The 18,260-nt window shown below is 36.8% G+C and overlaps 2 protein-coding genes across 2 annotated transcripts; both read right to left on the bottom strand.

Moving 5' to 3' along the window:
* Window positions 1–22: 22 nt before the first annotated feature.
* Window positions 23–8,924, bottom strand: gcdhb (glutaryl-CoA dehydrogenase b). Its single transcript, XM_082181663.1, has 12 exons — window positions 8,791–8,924; window positions 8,172–8,284; window positions 7,391–7,429; window positions 7,151–7,291; window positions 6,952–7,014; window positions 5,655–5,825; window positions 5,387–5,516; window positions 4,315–4,531; window positions 3,898–4,001; window positions 3,570–3,695; window positions 2,489–2,649; window positions 23–550 (listed from the first exon to the last, which is right to left on the bottom strand). Exons 2-12 carry the CDS (start codon window positions 8,269–8,271, stop codon window positions 477–479), a joined length of 1,326 nt encoding a protein of 441 aa, XP_082037789.1. The 5' UTR covers window positions 8,272–8,284; window positions 8,791–8,924; the 3' UTR covers window positions 23–476.
* A 473-nt stretch (window positions 8,925–9,397) lies between these two features.
* Window positions 9,398–15,507, bottom strand: LOC309507101 (putative serine/threonine-protein kinase irlD). Its single transcript, XM_082181232.1, has 10 exons — window positions 14,896–15,507; window positions 14,403–14,442; window positions 13,988–14,236; window positions 13,310–13,909; window positions 13,017–13,180; window positions 12,128–12,345; window positions 11,454–11,627; window positions 10,055–10,166; window positions 9,800–9,888; window positions 9,398–9,683 (listed from the first exon to the last, which is right to left on the bottom strand). The coding sequence occupies exons 2-10, from the start codon at window positions 14,413–14,415 to the stop codon at window positions 9,581–9,583; spliced, it is 1,722 nt and encodes a 573-aa protein (XP_082037358.1). The 5' UTR covers window positions 14,416–14,442; window positions 14,896–15,507; the 3' UTR covers window positions 9,398–9,580.
* Between the last annotated feature and the right edge of the window lie 2,753 nt (window positions 15,508–18,260).

Here is an 18,260-nt window from a genome sequence, read left to right as displayed (position 1 = left end):
GAAAGCAAAAGGGGAAACACTATAATATTTTACATTTTATTCACCTGCATTAAATATAATTTGTTCAAAACGGTCTAACACTTTGAGATTTTTTTTTATAATACATCAATGTACAAACAAAAACATGCACTTTTTCATTTTTGCGATCATTGGTGCATTTCTTTACAAATCTACTTAAAACCTGCGGTCAAACCTTCATTCAAAGTCTTGTGGTCTAGTAGGAACATAGAAAAATAGATCTCTGACAAAGACTACATACATAAATTACAGACATTCAATTATCACATTCGTTACCTGAAATACTGCTATCACGTGTTTGTTTTAACCAGATTCAGAGAATATTGTATTTATTAAAGATTAAGTAAGTTGTAATGGTAAATGAAGCAAACTCTACAAGCGTTCTGGAACTGAATGGGTAATAGGTCAAAGGCAGCAGAAGTCAGTGTACATGATGTGTACAGTAGGGAGACGGCAGCTCATTTGTCCACGGTGAAGGACTGCAGTCCAGTGATGGCTCTGCCCAGGATCAGGGCATGGATGTCATGGGTACCTACAAAAGACAACAATAATTAATGTGTTTGAAAAAAATTCAATCAATGGTATGTACATCAGAACTAGCTCATTATTATATCCGGTTATATACCAAGTTTTTCTGGAATCTTTCTGGAAAAATAAAGATAACCTTCTTTATTTAAGAAACATTTTATGTGTAGAAATATTTACAACAATGCCCAAGATCCATAAGACTAAATAAAATAAAATAAAATAAAATTAAAATATAACAAGAAATTAAAATAAAATTGACAAAAATAATATATAGAAGGATCTCAAAGTCTTTTTGATAAAGTCTCAATAAGGTCCAACCAAAATTGTATTGTCTTTCTGGTGGCGCCATGCACTTTAGCTGTGGTGCACTTTAGCTGTGGTACACTCCAAAAGGGCAATGTCCAGCAAATAGACATAGCTGGGGTAGTTGGTTCCAACCACAGTTTTAGGATAACCTTTTTTTCCTCCAGTTTTAAGATAAAAATATTGCGCTGACACTTAATAAGCGAAGCTGATCAAGTTAATGTGTTCACATCAAGAGCTAATCCACATTAATGGCCATAAATCTAAATGTGCAATCTGGTTGTGCAAGCTTTACTTCATAAAAGAACCAAGTTTAACCTGTTAACTGTCACCCGCTTTTTGAGCATAGCTCTGAACTTAAATGCTTGAAATTCATGAATGCTTTGGAATACAGATTGAAAAGTAAAAGTGTAATCGAGTGCCTTCTGTGTAAACACAAACACGTTCCGGGATCGATCCTGGGACGAGGACCTGGTAACATTTATTGGATCAGTCCGGGAATGCAACACATTGTGTGAACAAAAGGCAGGACCAATGCCGTAAGGGGTGTGTCGTAGCGATGACGCTGAAGCTGAGATCGTTCGCCAGATTAGTGGAATAGTACGCAATGCGATTTATGATCAAATCAGAAAAAAATGCACAAGCGTGGTTTCTCGAGAGAGTAATCGCAGATCATAAGCCAACTTAAGACGCTGCGGAGACATTACATGCCATATGACTTTACAGGATGTGTGTGAACACGCACAGATTCCAGAAAATCTCTGGCAGTGTGAATGAACCAAAGTCAAACGATCCCGAGACACATTATTAGTGTATTTTCTGGAATCTCTGTGTGAAAGGGGCTATAAAGTAATAGAAGTTTAAGTTTACTGTAAAGCAGGAGTGTCAAACTCAGTTCCTGGAGGGCCAAATATTTTACAATATTATTTGGACAAAAAAAATGCTAGAAAATCAAATCCAAAATTGCCCAAAATAGGCCTGGTTTCACAGACAGGGCTTAGATTAAGCAAGGATTAGGCCTTAGTTCAATTGGCACATTTAAGTAGCTTTTATAAACATGCCTTAGAAAAAACATGACTGGTGTGCATGGATGACTCGTTCGTGTTGCCAGATCTTGCTAGGAAAAAACAGTGAACAAGAAAAAGCCCAGAATAAATCCAAATGCTTTAAATTGAAAACAAAATATCGCAACACTTTAATATCCCAATAAACTTGATCGCTTTATGATTGCAAATGATTTATGTACTTTACTTAGTGTAAAACTATGCACTAACAAACAGCCACCTTTATGGCGACTAATTTTTTTGGGGTTACAGTGGCAGTGTTTATGAAATTATGTATTATTCCTTTTAAAAAAAAAGAACAAGGGAAAGGATGTTGTTTTGAATAAGTGTGTTGCGGCTCAAGGCAACCAACTGGAAATAATATAAAAAGTGCTTTAATGCACACTTTCTGATGTCCTCCAAAAATATCTAACTTTCTTTGTAATCCCGATCACTTTCCTAAAAGCTCAAAGCATTACGGAACTCTCGTCTGTGCGGTGACCAACAACAGGAAGTTTAAATCAGGGATTACACATGGGTTTCTCCGTAATGCCTGATCTTTTCACTTTATTCACATCTCCTTCACTCTCTCTGACCTTCGTAAGTGTTGACGGCTTCCAGGTTCAGGACGTGACGAATGACGTGATACTCGTCTGAGATGCCATTTCCTCCCAGCATATCTCGGGCCTGTCTAGCGATATCCAGGGCTTTCCCACAGGAGTTCCTCTTCAGCATAGATATCATCTCTGGAGCCGCTCTGTCAACGTAGATCAGAGAGTAAAGACCGTTAGCTTGGATGTGATCAGTTACACATCTATGAGGGGTATTTTTCTCACATATTAACATCATTCTTTCAAGACGGGGTTTACATTTTAAATTAAATTGTATGTTTTTGTAAAGTTAGAAGTAAAGTTCAAATGGCCTTTACTTGCTGCAAAGCAGCTCTATTTTGACAGGAAACTTCACTGGGATATTTTTGTAATGATAAATATTGAAGTGACTCAAAAATGAAAGAATGTCTCAAGTTAAAGTACTGGACCTTTAAAAAATAATTTACTAATCACATTTACTTTGTTAAAAAAAATTAAGGTTACACTTTATTTTAAGGTGTCATTGTTACAGTGTAATTATATATTTAAGTACTGTGTAATATTAATAACATGTACTTACTATAAGGTTAAGGCAGGATTAGGATTTGGTTGAGGGTTAGTTGCATATAATTATGCATAATTTACTGTTATTACTATGGTAAATACATGTAACATATGTAACAAAGATACAGTAAAATAAATGTAATTACAGTGAAGGAATGGGAAGTATCTAACCCAAATGTTTCCATATTTCTCTTCTAAACCAGAATTCACAAAACTTTTTGACTAATGAATTTTCATGACTTTTGTTGACTATTGGAGAAGATTTTTTGTTAATCAGATTATAGGGAAAATAGTCATAATTACCAAGTCAGTTAAATATTTTGAGTAAAACTAAAACTAGGTCACTATATACTGTATATCCATGACTCTGATATTTCCAAGTTTTCCATGAGCCTGTGAAATGTGTCAAATTGCACCAAACATTTGTCTTTCTCTGTTCCACACTTGGATCCTGCATCCTCACAAAAATGATGTCCATGTCTATAAATCCTAAAAACTAGAGCAGCGTAGAGATGAACCTCACTTTTTGTCATCTATCAGTCGGCCCAGCTGCAGACACGACTGCAGGCCGATGGTGATCTCAGTCAACATGTCTGCCATCTTCTTCTGGATCAGCTGGTTTCTGGCTAGAGGAACTCCAAACTGGATCCTAAAGAGAACATTACAGGAACATTGTGTTACAATCTGAAAACAACATCTGCAAGAACCATATAGACATGAACTATAAGGAGAGCCAATCTAAGCAAGCAAGCAAATTTACTTAGACTAACATTTACAGTTTACAATACTTTCACACGTTTCTCATTATCCAGTCACTCATTAATGAGAGCAGATTGCAGACGTGTTCTGACCTGTCCAGTGTGTACTGACGTGCGGCGTGGAAACAAAACTCAGCGGCTCCCAGAGCTCCCCAAGCGATGCCATAGCGAGCGTTATTCAGACACCCGAATGGACCCTGGTGAACAAGGAAGGAAATCACAGCTATATTAGCATTGACATTCACTACAAAAATATATAATACAAAATGTCATATACATTGACTAGGTGCTTGTTTGAGAAGCCTTATCACCCAGATATACGTCACAATAGGAAGAAAAGACTATCGCAACTTCCGTTTCATGCCAACTTCAAGCCAGTGCTTCATTATTGTGAGAGACTTTATATCTTGCATTGAATTTATTACAATGCCTACTAATAATAAAGAAAAGCCAATAAACCCTGAGCCAGTGTTTCTTGATGATGTCTCATGCAGTTTCTGTCTCACTCACCGCCAGTCCTGATACGTTGGGCAGCAGGTTTTCCTCTGGCACTTCCACCTCGTCCATGATGATCATGCCGGTGGCTGAAGCCCGCAGAGAAAACTTGCCCTCGATCTTGGGGGTGGACAGACCCTTCATGCCACGCTCCAGGATGAAACCACGCACCTTCCCGTCCTCGCATTTGGCCCAAACCACACAGATATCAGCCACGGGTGAGTTCGTAATCCTGTGCGAGAGAATGGAGACTCTTTATCACTTTTCCTGTCCATAATTTAGATAATTTTCCAAAATAAGTGCTGCAGGAATGAGACCTAAAAACCGGAATTGAGCATTTTTGCACTTCTTGTTCCATCGTCTGGAAGTCAATAGTTTTTTGGTTAAATGCCTGAAGTTAAGATGTGTGGTTAACACAAGCTCAAGATATTTTAACGTTTTTTTTTTTGCTAAAACATAATGGTTGTCGGGACATAAATTGTAATCACACCGAACAGGAAAACTCATCTTCTCACTGGTCCACCACTTTCACAGCTTTGTTGAGTTTATACAAACTATTCTAACTCAAACTTTCCAACTTGTAGATTTTAAATAAAGACTGAAAGATGTGTCGGAATCGTAGTGATGACGACGTTGAAGTCAAATGACCGTGGTGTAGTTTGTTCATAGTCTAATTTTAGATTTTCACTTCAGGTGATTGTTTATAGGCTTCAGAATTCATAAAAGTTGTGTTAATGTGTAAAGATTATCATGATGAACAAAAGGTGTAAGAATCATAATCTTTTGTTGGTCACAGAGCTTATCTTCTACAATAATCCAAAAGCCAGTGGAAAAAAATCCTATTGGCTTTTTGCCAAGGGAACCAGGGTGATGCAAACTTCAGGGATGGCCTATAAAAACACATCATAACTGCTGCATTCTGGGCTGGCACTGGCAGCAACTGTCCCATTAACTGAACGCAGTCCTTAAAAAAGGCTTATGGCACCACCATGTGGACACAGACTGTTACTTGTACAGACGGATTGTGATTTCTTCACCTTTACTGTTGTTCTAAACCTGCGTTATATAAGAGCGGCGCTGGACGCACCAGGTCTTGGAGCCGGTGAGGGTGAAGGTGCGACTGGACGGGTTGTACTTGGCTTTGGTCTCCATGCCGCCCGGGTCACTGCCGTGGTTTGGCTCCGTCAGTCCAAAACAACCCAGAATCTCTCCTTGTGCTGCGCGACACAGACAATGATGTCTGCATGGTTATGAACTTCTTATGAGCAATATTTCAGCTCATAATCAAAAGATAAAGAATGTGAACCATTAAGATTTTTTGCATTGTGACACATTCTCTGGTTTTGCAGCCTTACCCAGTCTGGGCAGGTATTTCTGCTTCTGTTCCTCTGTGCCGTAAGCGTTGATGGGATGCATGACCAGCGAGGACTGCACACTCATGACGGAGCGATAGCCGCTGTCCACTCGCTCCACCTCGCGAGCGATGAGACCGTACGCCACGTAACTTGTGCCAGCACAGCCGTAACCTTGATAGGGAAGAGTGCATGAGTGTGAGAGAGTTACAGAAAAGTATATATGGTTGCATAACACTTTGCAATAAGGTTTCATTTGTTAACATTAGTTAACTACATTAGAAACTACTTATACAGCATTTATTTATCTTAGTTAATGTCAACATTTGCAAATAATTTTTTTTTTATTGAAAGTCGTATGTTAACATTAGTTAATGCACTCTGAACTAAAATGAACATGGAACAACTAACATTAACAAAGATTAATAAATGCTGTAAGAATATATTGCTCATTGTTAGTTAATGTTAGCTAATGCTAGTATTAACAAATGAAACCTATTACCGATTACACTTTCAACAAGCAATTCATTCTTTATTTCCTGACTAGGCATTAGATGACGGAAAGCATTTTTTATTTTAAATCTCTAATATAGGGCTGCACAATTTGGGGATACAAATCGAATTGCAATTTTTCTGATAAAAATTCCAATGGCAATTTAAAATGCAATAAAAAAATTAATAAAACCTCCAGGTTTGCTATGCTTGTCTGTAGGGCTGCACAATTTGGCAATTTCGTGATTACCGGTATATAGTGCATCAGTATAACTATACGAGTATAACTAAACGATTAATAATTTTATCATGATTATTATTAGTAAATGAAAATATGAAACAATAAGAAATATTACTATTGAAATATTACAATAATATTCTAAATAAAATAAAAATTGTATTTAAGAATTTAGTATTTACATTTTAAAATACTAATATTTGATTTCATTTTCAAAAGTTAAACCATCAATCTTTAATTTTGACCGAAAATCGCAGGGAGCCCTTAAAGTGTTATAGGTGCTTTTTATTAAAAGTTTGGGAAGATGGTTTGCGCACTTTGGGTTCCCAAATGCACATTATAACGACACAAACTCAGAGCAGATGCAGAGATGGAGTTCTGTGTGGAGCCGAACCGAGCCGCTCTGAGACACTGAAAATAGTGTATAAATAAACACAGTGCAGCGCTTCCCTCCGAAACGTTCAGGGAATATATTCATTTAAATTACAGCTTTTGCAATTTGATAATCATTTTCAAGCTTTACTCTAACATCGACTGCTGACCAATATGGGACTGATATATTATGCATACCTTTAATGGTTGGGCCCAAAACACCCAGTTCCCCCATCTCAGACACAATCTCACGATGAAAAACTGGTGGAGAACAAAGAGCTGTTAGTTTAAAAAAGCTTTCAATCAAAGGAAACTAACACCCTCCACAACCCGTAGCCCCTTTTAGAAGTCCAGTTGTAAACCACAAGCTGTCATTGTGATATAAATATACACTCACCTTCATTTCTGTTGGCCATCAGGATACGCGGCATGAGTTTCTCCTGGCAGTAAGTGCGAAACGAGTCTCGAATCATGACCTCCTCCTCCGTCAGGAGACCCTCCAGCTCCAGCGCATCACGCCAGTTGAACTGCGCTTTAGCTGAGGTTTATATGACGGGATATAACAAACACGCAGGTCAGAGATCAGCAGATATTCAGAAGCTCACAGCAGGAAATATTGCAGAAGAAGTAAACATACGTGTTTTCACTTGCTTCTTTTCACCAGACTTCTCTGCATCTGATAGAAGAAGAATAGAATTTTACATTTGTGTATCTTTGCAATGTTATGCATGTGCGAATAGAAATATGCATTAGAAATTCACTCCCATTCAAAAGTTTGGGGTCATTAAGATCTTTTAATACTTTATTCAGAAATGATGCATTGAATTGATCAAAAGTGACAGTAAAGATATTTATAATGTTATAAAAGAATCGAAAAAATCTGTTCTTTTGAACTTTCTATCATCAAAGAAATATTTTCAACTCTGATTATGAGAAATGTTTCTTGATCACTAAATCATACCAAATATTATAAATATTCAGATAAGGAAATTGACATGCTTGAAGAACATGACTTATATTCTGTATTTGAGCTGTGGAATAAATATCTAATGACCACATTTAACGGGATAGTTCACCCCAAAATTAAAATTATTAATGTTGTTCCAAACCTGTATGCTGTTCATTTTATTGAAAGAATCGTTATATTGCATCATGATTTGCATGAATGATTTGATTTGATTAATGACTCAGTCTGTTCATCACATGAATACACTGTATAGCTTCAGAAGTATTGACATATATCTCAAAAATGGTTTGGATTACTGTTATGCTAGATTTTTTTTGAGCTTGACAGACATGGAGAGTATAATTTTTCAACATTCTTTTTGTGTTCCAATAATAATAATAAAAACCAAACAGGTCTGGAACAACATAGAGGTGCTTATAAAGACATATATCCAGCAAACTGCCGTTCTGACCCCATGGAGAAGCCGCAGCAGTTTTCTGTGATCTGGAAGCTGTATAGAGGAGACATCTCTGGCTGTTCACAAGCAGACGACTCGCACTCCTTAATGCCATGATGAGTGAGCCTCTGTAAAAGTAATAATGCATGTCATAAATGTCATAGATCATACATTACAATATATGCATGTATCAAAACATTCAACAATGCCTTAATCATTTCTATGCATTTTTAATATTAACTCTTTATTTTACCAGGTTGGCCCCTTCAAATTAATATCTATTTTAAGAGAGAACTGCCCAAAATGGCAGCATACAATATAATCATAATACAAATTATAGAATTATTATGTCATACCATGCTGAAATAACTAATTAAAACACTTAAGACAAGACAAAACATACAGGATATTGTGTTTTAAATGACAGATTGCACAATACTACTAAAGCTAGGAGAGTTTCAGTCAATGTCTAACGTAGGTAAACAAATCCTCAGACACTTGTTCTGTAAACAAGCATTAACGTCACAGTTCTTGGCCACAAGTCATGCACACGAATAGCAGTTGACCCAAAAGTACAGGAGCTAATAAAGGACTCCGGTATAATATCATATAAACAGATAAAAGCTTTACGTACCTGTACACGACGATTTATGAGCAGACGGTGCTAGTCCACTTGTCATCCAGCGATAATTGCGTTAGACAGGTGGGATTTTTTTCACATTTGACAGGCAGCGCACGGAGGGCGGAAGAGGAACGTGAATGTGTGAAAGATGGAGAGTCCAGGGCGCCATTTTGAGTGTGGCATTTCTTCATCTTCTTGTTCTTGTTCTTCTTCTTCTTACTATATTCTTACTTAATATTACGGCGGTTGGCATGAACATTGATTAACATAAACAGCAAAGTTTGGAGGACTAATAATTCTTTAAATCTAAGTTTTTTTTTTTTTTTATCAATTTAATTATATTATCTGTGTAATAAAGCGTATCTAAAAATTATGACATTAAAGGGATAGTTCACCCAAAAAATAAAATTAGCCCATGATTTACTAACCCTGAAGTCATCCTAGGTGTGCATGACATTCTACTTTTTTCAGACGAATACAATCGGAGTCAAGCCTATATTTAAAAATGTCCTGGCTCTTCCTAACTTTATAATATTCTGTTACTTTTTCCATCTTTCATCGCTACTCCGTCGTGTGTGTGTGTGTAATTTACAATCCATGGTGTGTGTATTTACAAACGTTTAGAAACATCAAGGTTTTTTAATGTTTTTGAAAGTCGTCTCTTAATCTCACCAAGGCAGCATTTGATAAAAAATACAGTAAAAACAGTATAACTGTGAAATATTATTAGGCTACAATTTAAATTAACTGGTTTCTGTTACAGCATTCTGTCATGCTGTGGCGTAATGTCCTCTCAGCTTCTTCAATAATCCCAGTTTAAGTCTTTAGCCACTCTGTGCAAACTGATGAAGAAGTCCGGGAAAAGACCAAAAATGTTGTTCTCTTCAAATTCATTTCTGACATTTCTGTTAGAAACAAAATATAGAGTGAATTAAAATCAAAACAGAAGCATTTCAGACACAAAGATAAACAGGAAGAGAGATGTAACTGAGATCTGAATGAACATTTTTGTCTCACGTACCCATGCACCAGTTTGTTGCGCAAAACACGCAGCAGGCCAAATATGTCCTCCGGAAGCTTCTTGTTAATGTCTGTCCATATTTCTGAAAGCTGCAAATGAGACACACACCAGCATTAGTGGTCTAGTGTGCTACATTACTAGTAGTCCCAACACAGCCTTGAATGAACCAAGATAATGTGCAGAGCAAGGAGAGGAAAGCTGTTGTTCTCTCGTCTTGTGTTTAGGTGAGTCTTGTTGTTTCACAGTTTTACTCACCTGCAATTTCCAATTAGAAAAGTTTTTTCCCTCTGTGGCCTCCTTTGCAGTTTTGAAGAGCTTCCAAAGGTTTTTTAAATCCTCTCCCACTATAGCAAGGATGTCCTTTCTCCTGAAGGAAAAAAATGAGCAAGCAAAGAGTTGCATGTTTATTTATGTTTTGTATCTATGTTTATGTCATGTGATAAAGGAAGTACATCCTTTTAAATTCTATGTTTTACGTATCAGGGCATAATAAAGAAAGCTGTGCATAAACGGATGCCCACAAACCTCAATGAACAGAAGCAACATTGTAAAGAGGAGTGGGACAAAATTCCTCCATAACTATGTGAAACACTGATAAAGTCATATAGAAACTAATTTCTTCAAGTTATTGCCGCTAAAGGTGGTACAAGCAATTAAATAATTTACTTATCACACATGGCTTTTTGTTAAATAAACCATGACAGTGTAATATGCCATGTATTGTTGTTCATCTGAGGTTTGTAGGGGGAGGACTGGAATCCACTGCTGCTTCAATGTATATGTAATGAGTGATTATAATCAAGGTATTAATCAATAATTTTCCTTCTAAATATCACATGAGTTGAATGACTTCTCTGGATATTTTACTTTGTTATTGAAGTTACCAGTGTGATTACTGAAATGTTCTTTTCATGTATTCTTTTTAATGTCAGTATTTGATATCTGAATGCAGTAACAGTGCTTGCTTATTTATCCCGGCTTCCAGAAATGAAATAGGGACTGGTTTTGTGATTGTCTTAAACGTGTTAAAACAAATAGGGGTCATTGAAGCCAATAGTTTAAGGGACCATTTCTTTGTTAAAGCCTTACTTAGACTAAAATGTAGCTCTCCTTGAGAAAGAACGCATTATCTTGATGTTTTGAGAATACTCTGTTTATAGTTAGAGCCTGGCCAAATCTAACCTTGGAAAAGCTGTGTGTCGGTGTGTGTGTGTTAGTCTTCTTGGTTACAGGTTACAGAACCACTAGCATTGTTGGAGATTGACTGAGTTGTTGTTCGAGACATGCTGGCACCCAGGAACCCAAATCTGCGACCTGGAAGGTCACAACTTGCCTAACTTCAGGGTCCGAGTGTCAGCTGTAAACCCCCAAAAAACCCTAAATTAGCCCCGCCTTACACCAGCTCAGAGATCCACTCGTTGACGATCACACGTTGACCTGATTGGTTACAAGGTAGTTTGTGACGTCAGAAACACCAGCGATTTCAAACCGCGATTTTGAGATTGTCTTTGCAGTTTTAAGCAGAAAATACAATGGTGTTGACTTATGAATTTACACTTGGTTTGTCTTAAAGCATATAAAAATACCACATAGACATATAAACAACATTAAAAGCTTGATTTTCACCACAGGGGGACTTATATATAACCCTTACTTCTTTTCATTCACGATTTTAAGTTCACTGAAGGCCTCATAGATGGTCAGTGTTGCTGTTTCCTCTGTTTCCTCTGTCTGCTCCTTTTCTATGTAGAGGTTGCGCAGTTTTGCTAAATACTCGTAGTTCTGGATTTCAGGCCTATCACCCAGCTTCCTGAGGACTGCATCTTTTCTGAAGGAAATAAAAGGCAGGCATTGAGCAGGGAAGTTCAGCAGCAGAACAAAATGTATCACACTTGATAGTTTGGAATGAGATGAGGTTGAGAAAATAATGGCAAAATTGTCATATTTGGGTGATCGATTCCTTGAAGATTCTCAGACTCACAGCTAGATACAATAGTCTACAATCAAAAACAAGGTCCTGGCAGTGACTCAGTATAAGAGAGGACATTCAAGGCTGTTTTTGTCAGAGTATCATGAGAGAACAACATCTGAAGAACTGGAAATATACTAAAGAAATAATCTGAGCAATCCAGACATGAAGACTACGCAGAAGATTGATCCCAGAGAAGTAGGTGGCAGACATCACAATCACCAACAGTGAATTTATGTTTTATATTATGAGGAATATTGTTCTTTCCACAAAGATGAAAAGAGGAATAAGATACATAAAAGCTGAATGGCAGAAGTCAAAATCGCCAGAACATTTTACAAACATCACGTATAATTTACCTGTAATCATCCCAGAAAAAAGGGTGTCGTAGGACCTCATCAACGGTCAGTCTCTCTGCTGGTTCTTTGTTGATCATCCATTCAACGAGATCCTTGGCCACTATCTCTTGTACATGTTCAAGAGAGTACTCCCCATTCTTGATGTTCACCTCACGATCCATGTCTCCAAAAGGATGTTTCCCATCAGAGAGGATGTAGTACACCAACATCCCAGCAACCTGCAATAAATTGGGAAAACTGTGAAGCACATACTAAAGGGACAGTGAGAAATAAACCGGAAGAGCTGATAGAGAACTTTTTTTTTAACAATATCTTTAAGTAAGGAACAGAACAATAAGTTGTTATTGGCTGACAAACTAGTAAAGGAAGGTAAGATTGTCAGAGAACAGCAAGTTAACCTTTTTGACCCCCATGTATTTTCCATATTTCTAATAGGGCCTACTTGTGCTATATTTACAACAAAGCTGCTTGTTTTCAAACTATTTTTATTAGCATAAACTGCGAGAACTGAAATATATTTAACTAACCATGATTCATTGTTTAATCCTCTAGCATTGGTCATATCGACTCCTTTTGCGTCCTTTTTGTACAATGAAAGTGAATGGGGACTTAGAAAAACTCATATTTTGTGTTCCATGGAACAAAGAATGTCACATGGGTTTAGAATGACACAAGTTCAGTTACTGTTAATTTCTTTTAAGTTTGATAATATTAATATAATCTGACAGAGTGTCTATTTACACTAAGTGCAAATAGCCCACCTTGTTGGCAGAGGCTTACACTAACTCTGCCCATTAAACATCAGCAAAAATTAAACCACAATCCACCCTTAGCTTGGTGAACTCTCAGTAGTCTCATGACTGCAGTTGATTCATGGTATTTCACAAACCTGGATGTCTGAGCTCTTTTTGTAACCACTCTTTTCCGACTGATTCAGTATCTCGGTCGCCTCCCAGCCTTGAGTACCAGCTCTTACAGTATGAACTGTGCTTCTGCCATCCTCCAGTTTGCGACTCAAGCCGAAGTCGGCCAGCCTTGCATTGTTTTCTGAATCTGTTGAAATATGAGTTTATCAGTCATCTGTGATTTTATCTCTCTCGCTCAGTCTCTCTCTCTATATATACATAAAGTTAATGTTACAGACTAAATTATGATATAGTACATAAAACCTATTTTTGATACCTATCAAAACATTTCTAGGCTTTATGTCACGATGTATCACTCCAGCGCGGTGAAGAACTTGAAGGCCAAGAAGCATCTCCTTCATGATTTTCCTCAAAGCGTTTTCTTTGAACGTTTGCTCCTGCAGATGAAGATTTTCCATGTAGTCCTCCATATCATATTCACAAAGCTGTAGCGCAAGATAATAAAAATCTTCATCCTCTGCTAAGTCCACATACCTGACGATGTTCTTGCTCTCAAGCTTTAAATCTCGTAGATGCTTCAGTTCATGTTCAAAGTCTTTGCTATTCAGTGGATCCTTGGTTATTCGTTTAATGGCCACCTCAGTGCCATCTTCCTTCAGGCCGAGATATACTGTGCCACTTCCTCCAGAGCCAATAATGTAATTATTACTTCTAGAAAAGTAGATGTTACTGACTTTTTTCTTGGAGGAATCTTTCTGGAGCTCCTCTATTTTACTTCTGTATTTTATTGAGGATGGGTTGCACCTAATGATATCATCATCAGGTGTGTCTGTCTTATCTTGCCCCTTTTCTGAAGCTACATTTTGAATCTGAGACTCAGTTATCCGTTTGTCATGGGCCGTCTGTGGGGATAAACCTGGAAAATCCATTTAAAATTAAAGTTGAGTTCCAATATAAAGCTATATATGATTTAAATATGTTATTTTCTTCATACCTTCAAGTTCTTGAATGACATCAGGCTTGATTTCTTGCAGTATTTCATAAAAAGCAGATTTTACTGCAGGTCCTCCAGATTTCACAGCTTTTAAGAGCTCTGTCATTTGGGTCCTTTTTGTTGCGTTTGTGATCTTTGAATACTGTCCCCAGGTAAGCTTTTTGTTTTCATACATCTTATCAGCGATGGGCATCGCAGATGTAACTCTTTGAATGAGAGCTTCATAGTGCGTGTCCACAAACTCAGCATCTGAGTATAAAACATCAGTAAAAAAAAAAAAAGACAGTGAAAAATTAGTCCAGAAAAAAAAAACCAGAAAAAATTAGGTCATAGGGTATTAAAGTGAATTTAATATGCCAATATTATTTCAAATATGGTGCAATTAAGTTGGAGAGTTTTTTCATGTAAAACTTACGCTGATGTTCCATTGCTTTTCTTCAGTCCCTTTAAACTAGCTAAAAAGACAAAACATGTAAAACAACAATATTAACATGCTGCTTTTTATATTGATTATTCTTTATTCTTAATAATTTAAATAAATCAAATGCCTGTTTTCGCTATCATTGGTTTTGAACCAGGCAAAGTCAGACTTTACTTGATATCAGGTTGGTATCAGGTTGTTTTTTTTGTTTTTTGTCATAATTGTTTTGCTGTGACATTGTGAAACGTATCCATTTAGTCATTGTTTATTCATTCAACTGTATCTTTTAGTAGTTAAGATTTGTCTCTAGAGAAATTGACTTTCAAAAAGAAACTACACTGAAAAATATTTACAAAAAATGTCAGTGTGACATTTAAAATCGAAGGGAAGTCACTGACCAACAACACAGTCAGAACGAAATAATCTAGCAGGCAGCAGCTAATAAACACTCATATTTTATGCATGTACAGATGTGAGTTTCACATACCTGTATTAGTTTATAAGACAGCACGGATATACTTTTTGTCGTGCAGAAATCGGGAGGTTAGAAAGGATGCGGAAGAGGGAAACGATGCATGCAGCCAATCAGTACTAGCATACAACAACACGAGACCAGTTGCTTTCCTTTCGGAGAATTCCACACCCCTACATATTTAAAACAAACTCATCTTTTGGGGTCTTCTCAAATCGTCGTTGATACAAATGTCAGATACATAGCTGAGATATGTAAATCTATAGACCCCTTTTCAGTTAGTAAACATGGTGACGTTAACTTGTGGGCGGAGCTTAGGTGGTGGCAGAACGATCCCTCTGGCCGCTTCACTAACGTTAGTTTGCAAGTTTTTTTAGCTTGTTTTTTTAACAATGATTGGAGAAAATCCGATTTTATCTTAATGTGCAAGGTCACTCACTATCCAGGACTGCGATTGTTATTTGCAAAAGTAAATTTTAATGGACGGAACCAGATTGGCTGACCCGGCATACACGCTCAGTCAATGGATGGACGTTCTGACGGGATTAACGTTAACGCTACCTCCGGTTGAGTGGCCTGACTTCTACACCTACCTGATAGAGAAACCGACGGTAAAGAGAAACTGAGGGCATATACATATTTATATGCCTGTACTAAATGGTCACGTACAAGACTTGTGTGGTAGCCTACGATCCGCAGTTCTGCCTAGCCAGAGCCAAGGCCAGACAGAAGACGACAAGAGTGATTACGGTGCAATTTTGATGATGTGAATATTTTCTAGAAATAAAAATTCTAGATACAGCATATTCATTTTTTAACTATGTATTTGATTACACTTTCTTACCAGGTTCTTCAAAAAGTCTAGTCACAATCAATCAAAACAATGTAGCAATCATAGATGATTCACAAATAATCACTAATCATTTAGAAAACATTATGCGATAAAATTTCAAATTGGAGCCTGTACTCCGTCGATTCTTGCACCCAACAACACAACAAGATGACATTTAATAACAATAATAACAATTTAAGCTCCTTATTATGTAGCCGAATCTGTGCTGGTTTGTATTGGCCGCCTCCAGTTTTCCCTTTGTTAAGTGTGAAATTATAACAATATTTATTTTTTACGCGCAAGCACAAGCAGCCTACTGTTGCTATGGTTACTTCCTGACGCGAACTTTCCTCATCAAGACACTGATGAGGTCTTCCCAACTATTCCCAACTGGTCATCCAGTTTTACGACTGCTATCCTGTACATGGTTCTGATATCATTGTCAAGTTTACAGGGAGGAGGTGGACCGCATAGCTTCATGGTGCACTGATAACAACTTGTGGTTACACTTTATTTTAAGGTGTCATTGTTACAGTGTAATTATATATTTAAGTACTGAGTAATATTAAGCAACTACATGTACTTACTATAGGGTTAGGGTAGGATTAGGATTTGATTAAGGGTTAGTTGCATGTAATTATGCATCATTTACTGTTATTACTATGTTAAGTACATGTAACATATGTAACAAGGACACTGTAAAATAAAGTGTTTCCCAATTGTTGCTCAACACTAAGAAAACCAAAGAACTCATAGTAGAACAAAAAAAAAACACTGTACATTTAAAAAATACAAAGAAACACACCACACTATAAGTGCCATAAGAACATGTTATAAGGCTACATGAAATTTACAAAATCACAATTTAAAAACTTGAATGAGTTACAGGTGTTTGTAATGATCTTCAGAAGGTCATTGGCTGTGTCCCAATTCAGAGGCAGCATCCTTCGAAGGTCAGACCGAGAGTTGTTAAATGGGACGGTCTACTCTAGCCTACGGAGGATTGTTCTTGTCGCCTATCAACTGTGACGGCTGCCGTTGATGAGTGACAGTAACATTTGTACAAGACTTTTTTTAAAGTTATATAAAACTGTCTGAAAACAAAACGGGGTTCACAACCTGTCTAAATATTTTCATCATGGTCCATTTCTGTATATAATAAAGAGTAAAACTATATATAATCGCATCTTAGTAAGACATGTCAACATTTGAACCGCTATAAAAAAAAATTAAAAAAAAGTATTTATTTTTATTTTTATACTTGAGTAAGCTGAAACTCAATACTTGCGCAAGTGTAATTCGGCAATTCCTCTCAACAAAAACTGGCGTGAATTCTGGGGTAGGCAAGGCTGCGAAGGATCCATCTGTTGTATCCTTCATTTCATGGGAAACAAAGAAATCATTTTAAATGAGCCTTCGGATTGGGATAACCTTCATCGGCCCCTGTGACGCAATCGGCCTTCGAATGATACGGTCTTTGAAATGGGACATGACTCTAGACTGCTGCTTTTACAAACCATTACACAATATGTCAATGACATTCACATGGAAAAAAGATGCAAAGCATATATTAAATCATTTCAGGCCTTGAAACAACCATCAACAGTCTTGAGCTGAAACCATTGTGGAGTTTAGATTTGGCCAATGGCTATTCATAAAAACATCATTATTCAACATTAAGTGGAAAGCAGTGGAAGTGGTTATAGGTGTCTGCATCCAATTTCTCAGTCTCTTCAGTATTTCCATGTCAGAAGCCAACCGGTGTAAACTGATGAACCGATCAATCATCTTCTCTGCATAGAAGAGTTTTTCCATCTTGGAAACAAACTAGAACAGTCATATCTTACAATAGCCTATATTATATACAACAAATAATATATGTAACAGGGTTCAAAAGAACATTTCATTTAAAGAAGTTTGATGTGTGAATTCCATAAAATAAGGCATTTGATTGTATTCAGTGTTCAAATGCTTCCCTCCTGTGGCTATTTATGGTACTGCAGATACACTATTTTATTCCGCTTCTCTTGCCGTATGCAGCAGATTCGAGTGTCGCCTCTGTGGCTAAGTACGTTTTTCCACGCTCATTAACGAATTAATTGTGAAAATAATATGTTTTAAGTGAATCTTTTAGACGCAAATGATTACATTTTATGTATTTGAACCTGATTTGAACATGTATGAAATGCATTTAACACGGTTGTTGAGATTGTTGTAAATGTATTGAATTTCCTCGTGCGTCATACGAATGGGATTAAGTTAATTGCGTGTAGTAGTTATATTGTGTCTTAAAATGACAACTATTTGTATTGAGTTGAGTGAATGTGTAATTTCTACTTTTCTAGTCTTTTGTGAATGTCTGCAGTATTCAGCCAACGTGATTTATAGGCCTACTTCTTTTTCTATTCAAAAAGGTATGTGGTTTTCATGTTTATTTTGTTAGAAATGTTAACTGATAATTTTTAGCAATTGATTATCCTTTACTAGTACATTGTATTATTAATTATAGGTATTTTGTTACGGTTTTTCATGTTGTAATATGAGTAAT

This window comes from Leuciscus leuciscus (genome assembly GCF_965113295.1).
Source record: "Leuciscus leuciscus genome assembly, chromosome: 1".
NCBI classification, from domain to species: Eukaryota; Metazoa; Chordata; class Actinopteri; order Cypriniformes; family Leuciscidae; genus Leuciscus; species Leuciscus leuciscus.
This window is presented reverse-complemented; position numbering and strand designations above follow the sequence as displayed.

Excerpts from the sequence above, each read along its gene's own strand:
- gcdhb (XM_082181663.1), bottom strand. The coding sequence starts at position 8,271 with ATGGCATTAAGGAGTGCGAGTCGTCTGCTTGTGAACAGCCAGAGATGT. Across the intron at positions 5,826-6,951 it reads TTTGGGCCCAACCATTAAAG|GTTACGGCTGTGCTGGCACA; the intron begins GTATGCATAATA and ends TTCCCTATCAAG. Across the intron at positions 3,696-3,897 it reads CGTCAGTACACACTGGACAG|GATCCAGTTTGGAGTTCCTC; the intron begins GTCAGAACACGT and ends TGTTCTCTTTAG.
- LOC309507101 (XM_082181232.1), bottom strand. Across the intron at positions 12,346-13,016 it reads AAAAGAGCTCAGACATCCAG|GTTGCTGGGATGTTGGTGTA; the intron begins GTTTGTGAAATA and ends AATTTATTGCAG. Across the intron at positions 11,628-12,127 it reads TTTTTCTGGGATGATTACAG|AAAAGATGCAGTCCTCAGGA; the intron begins GTAAATTATACG and ends TATTTCCTTCAG.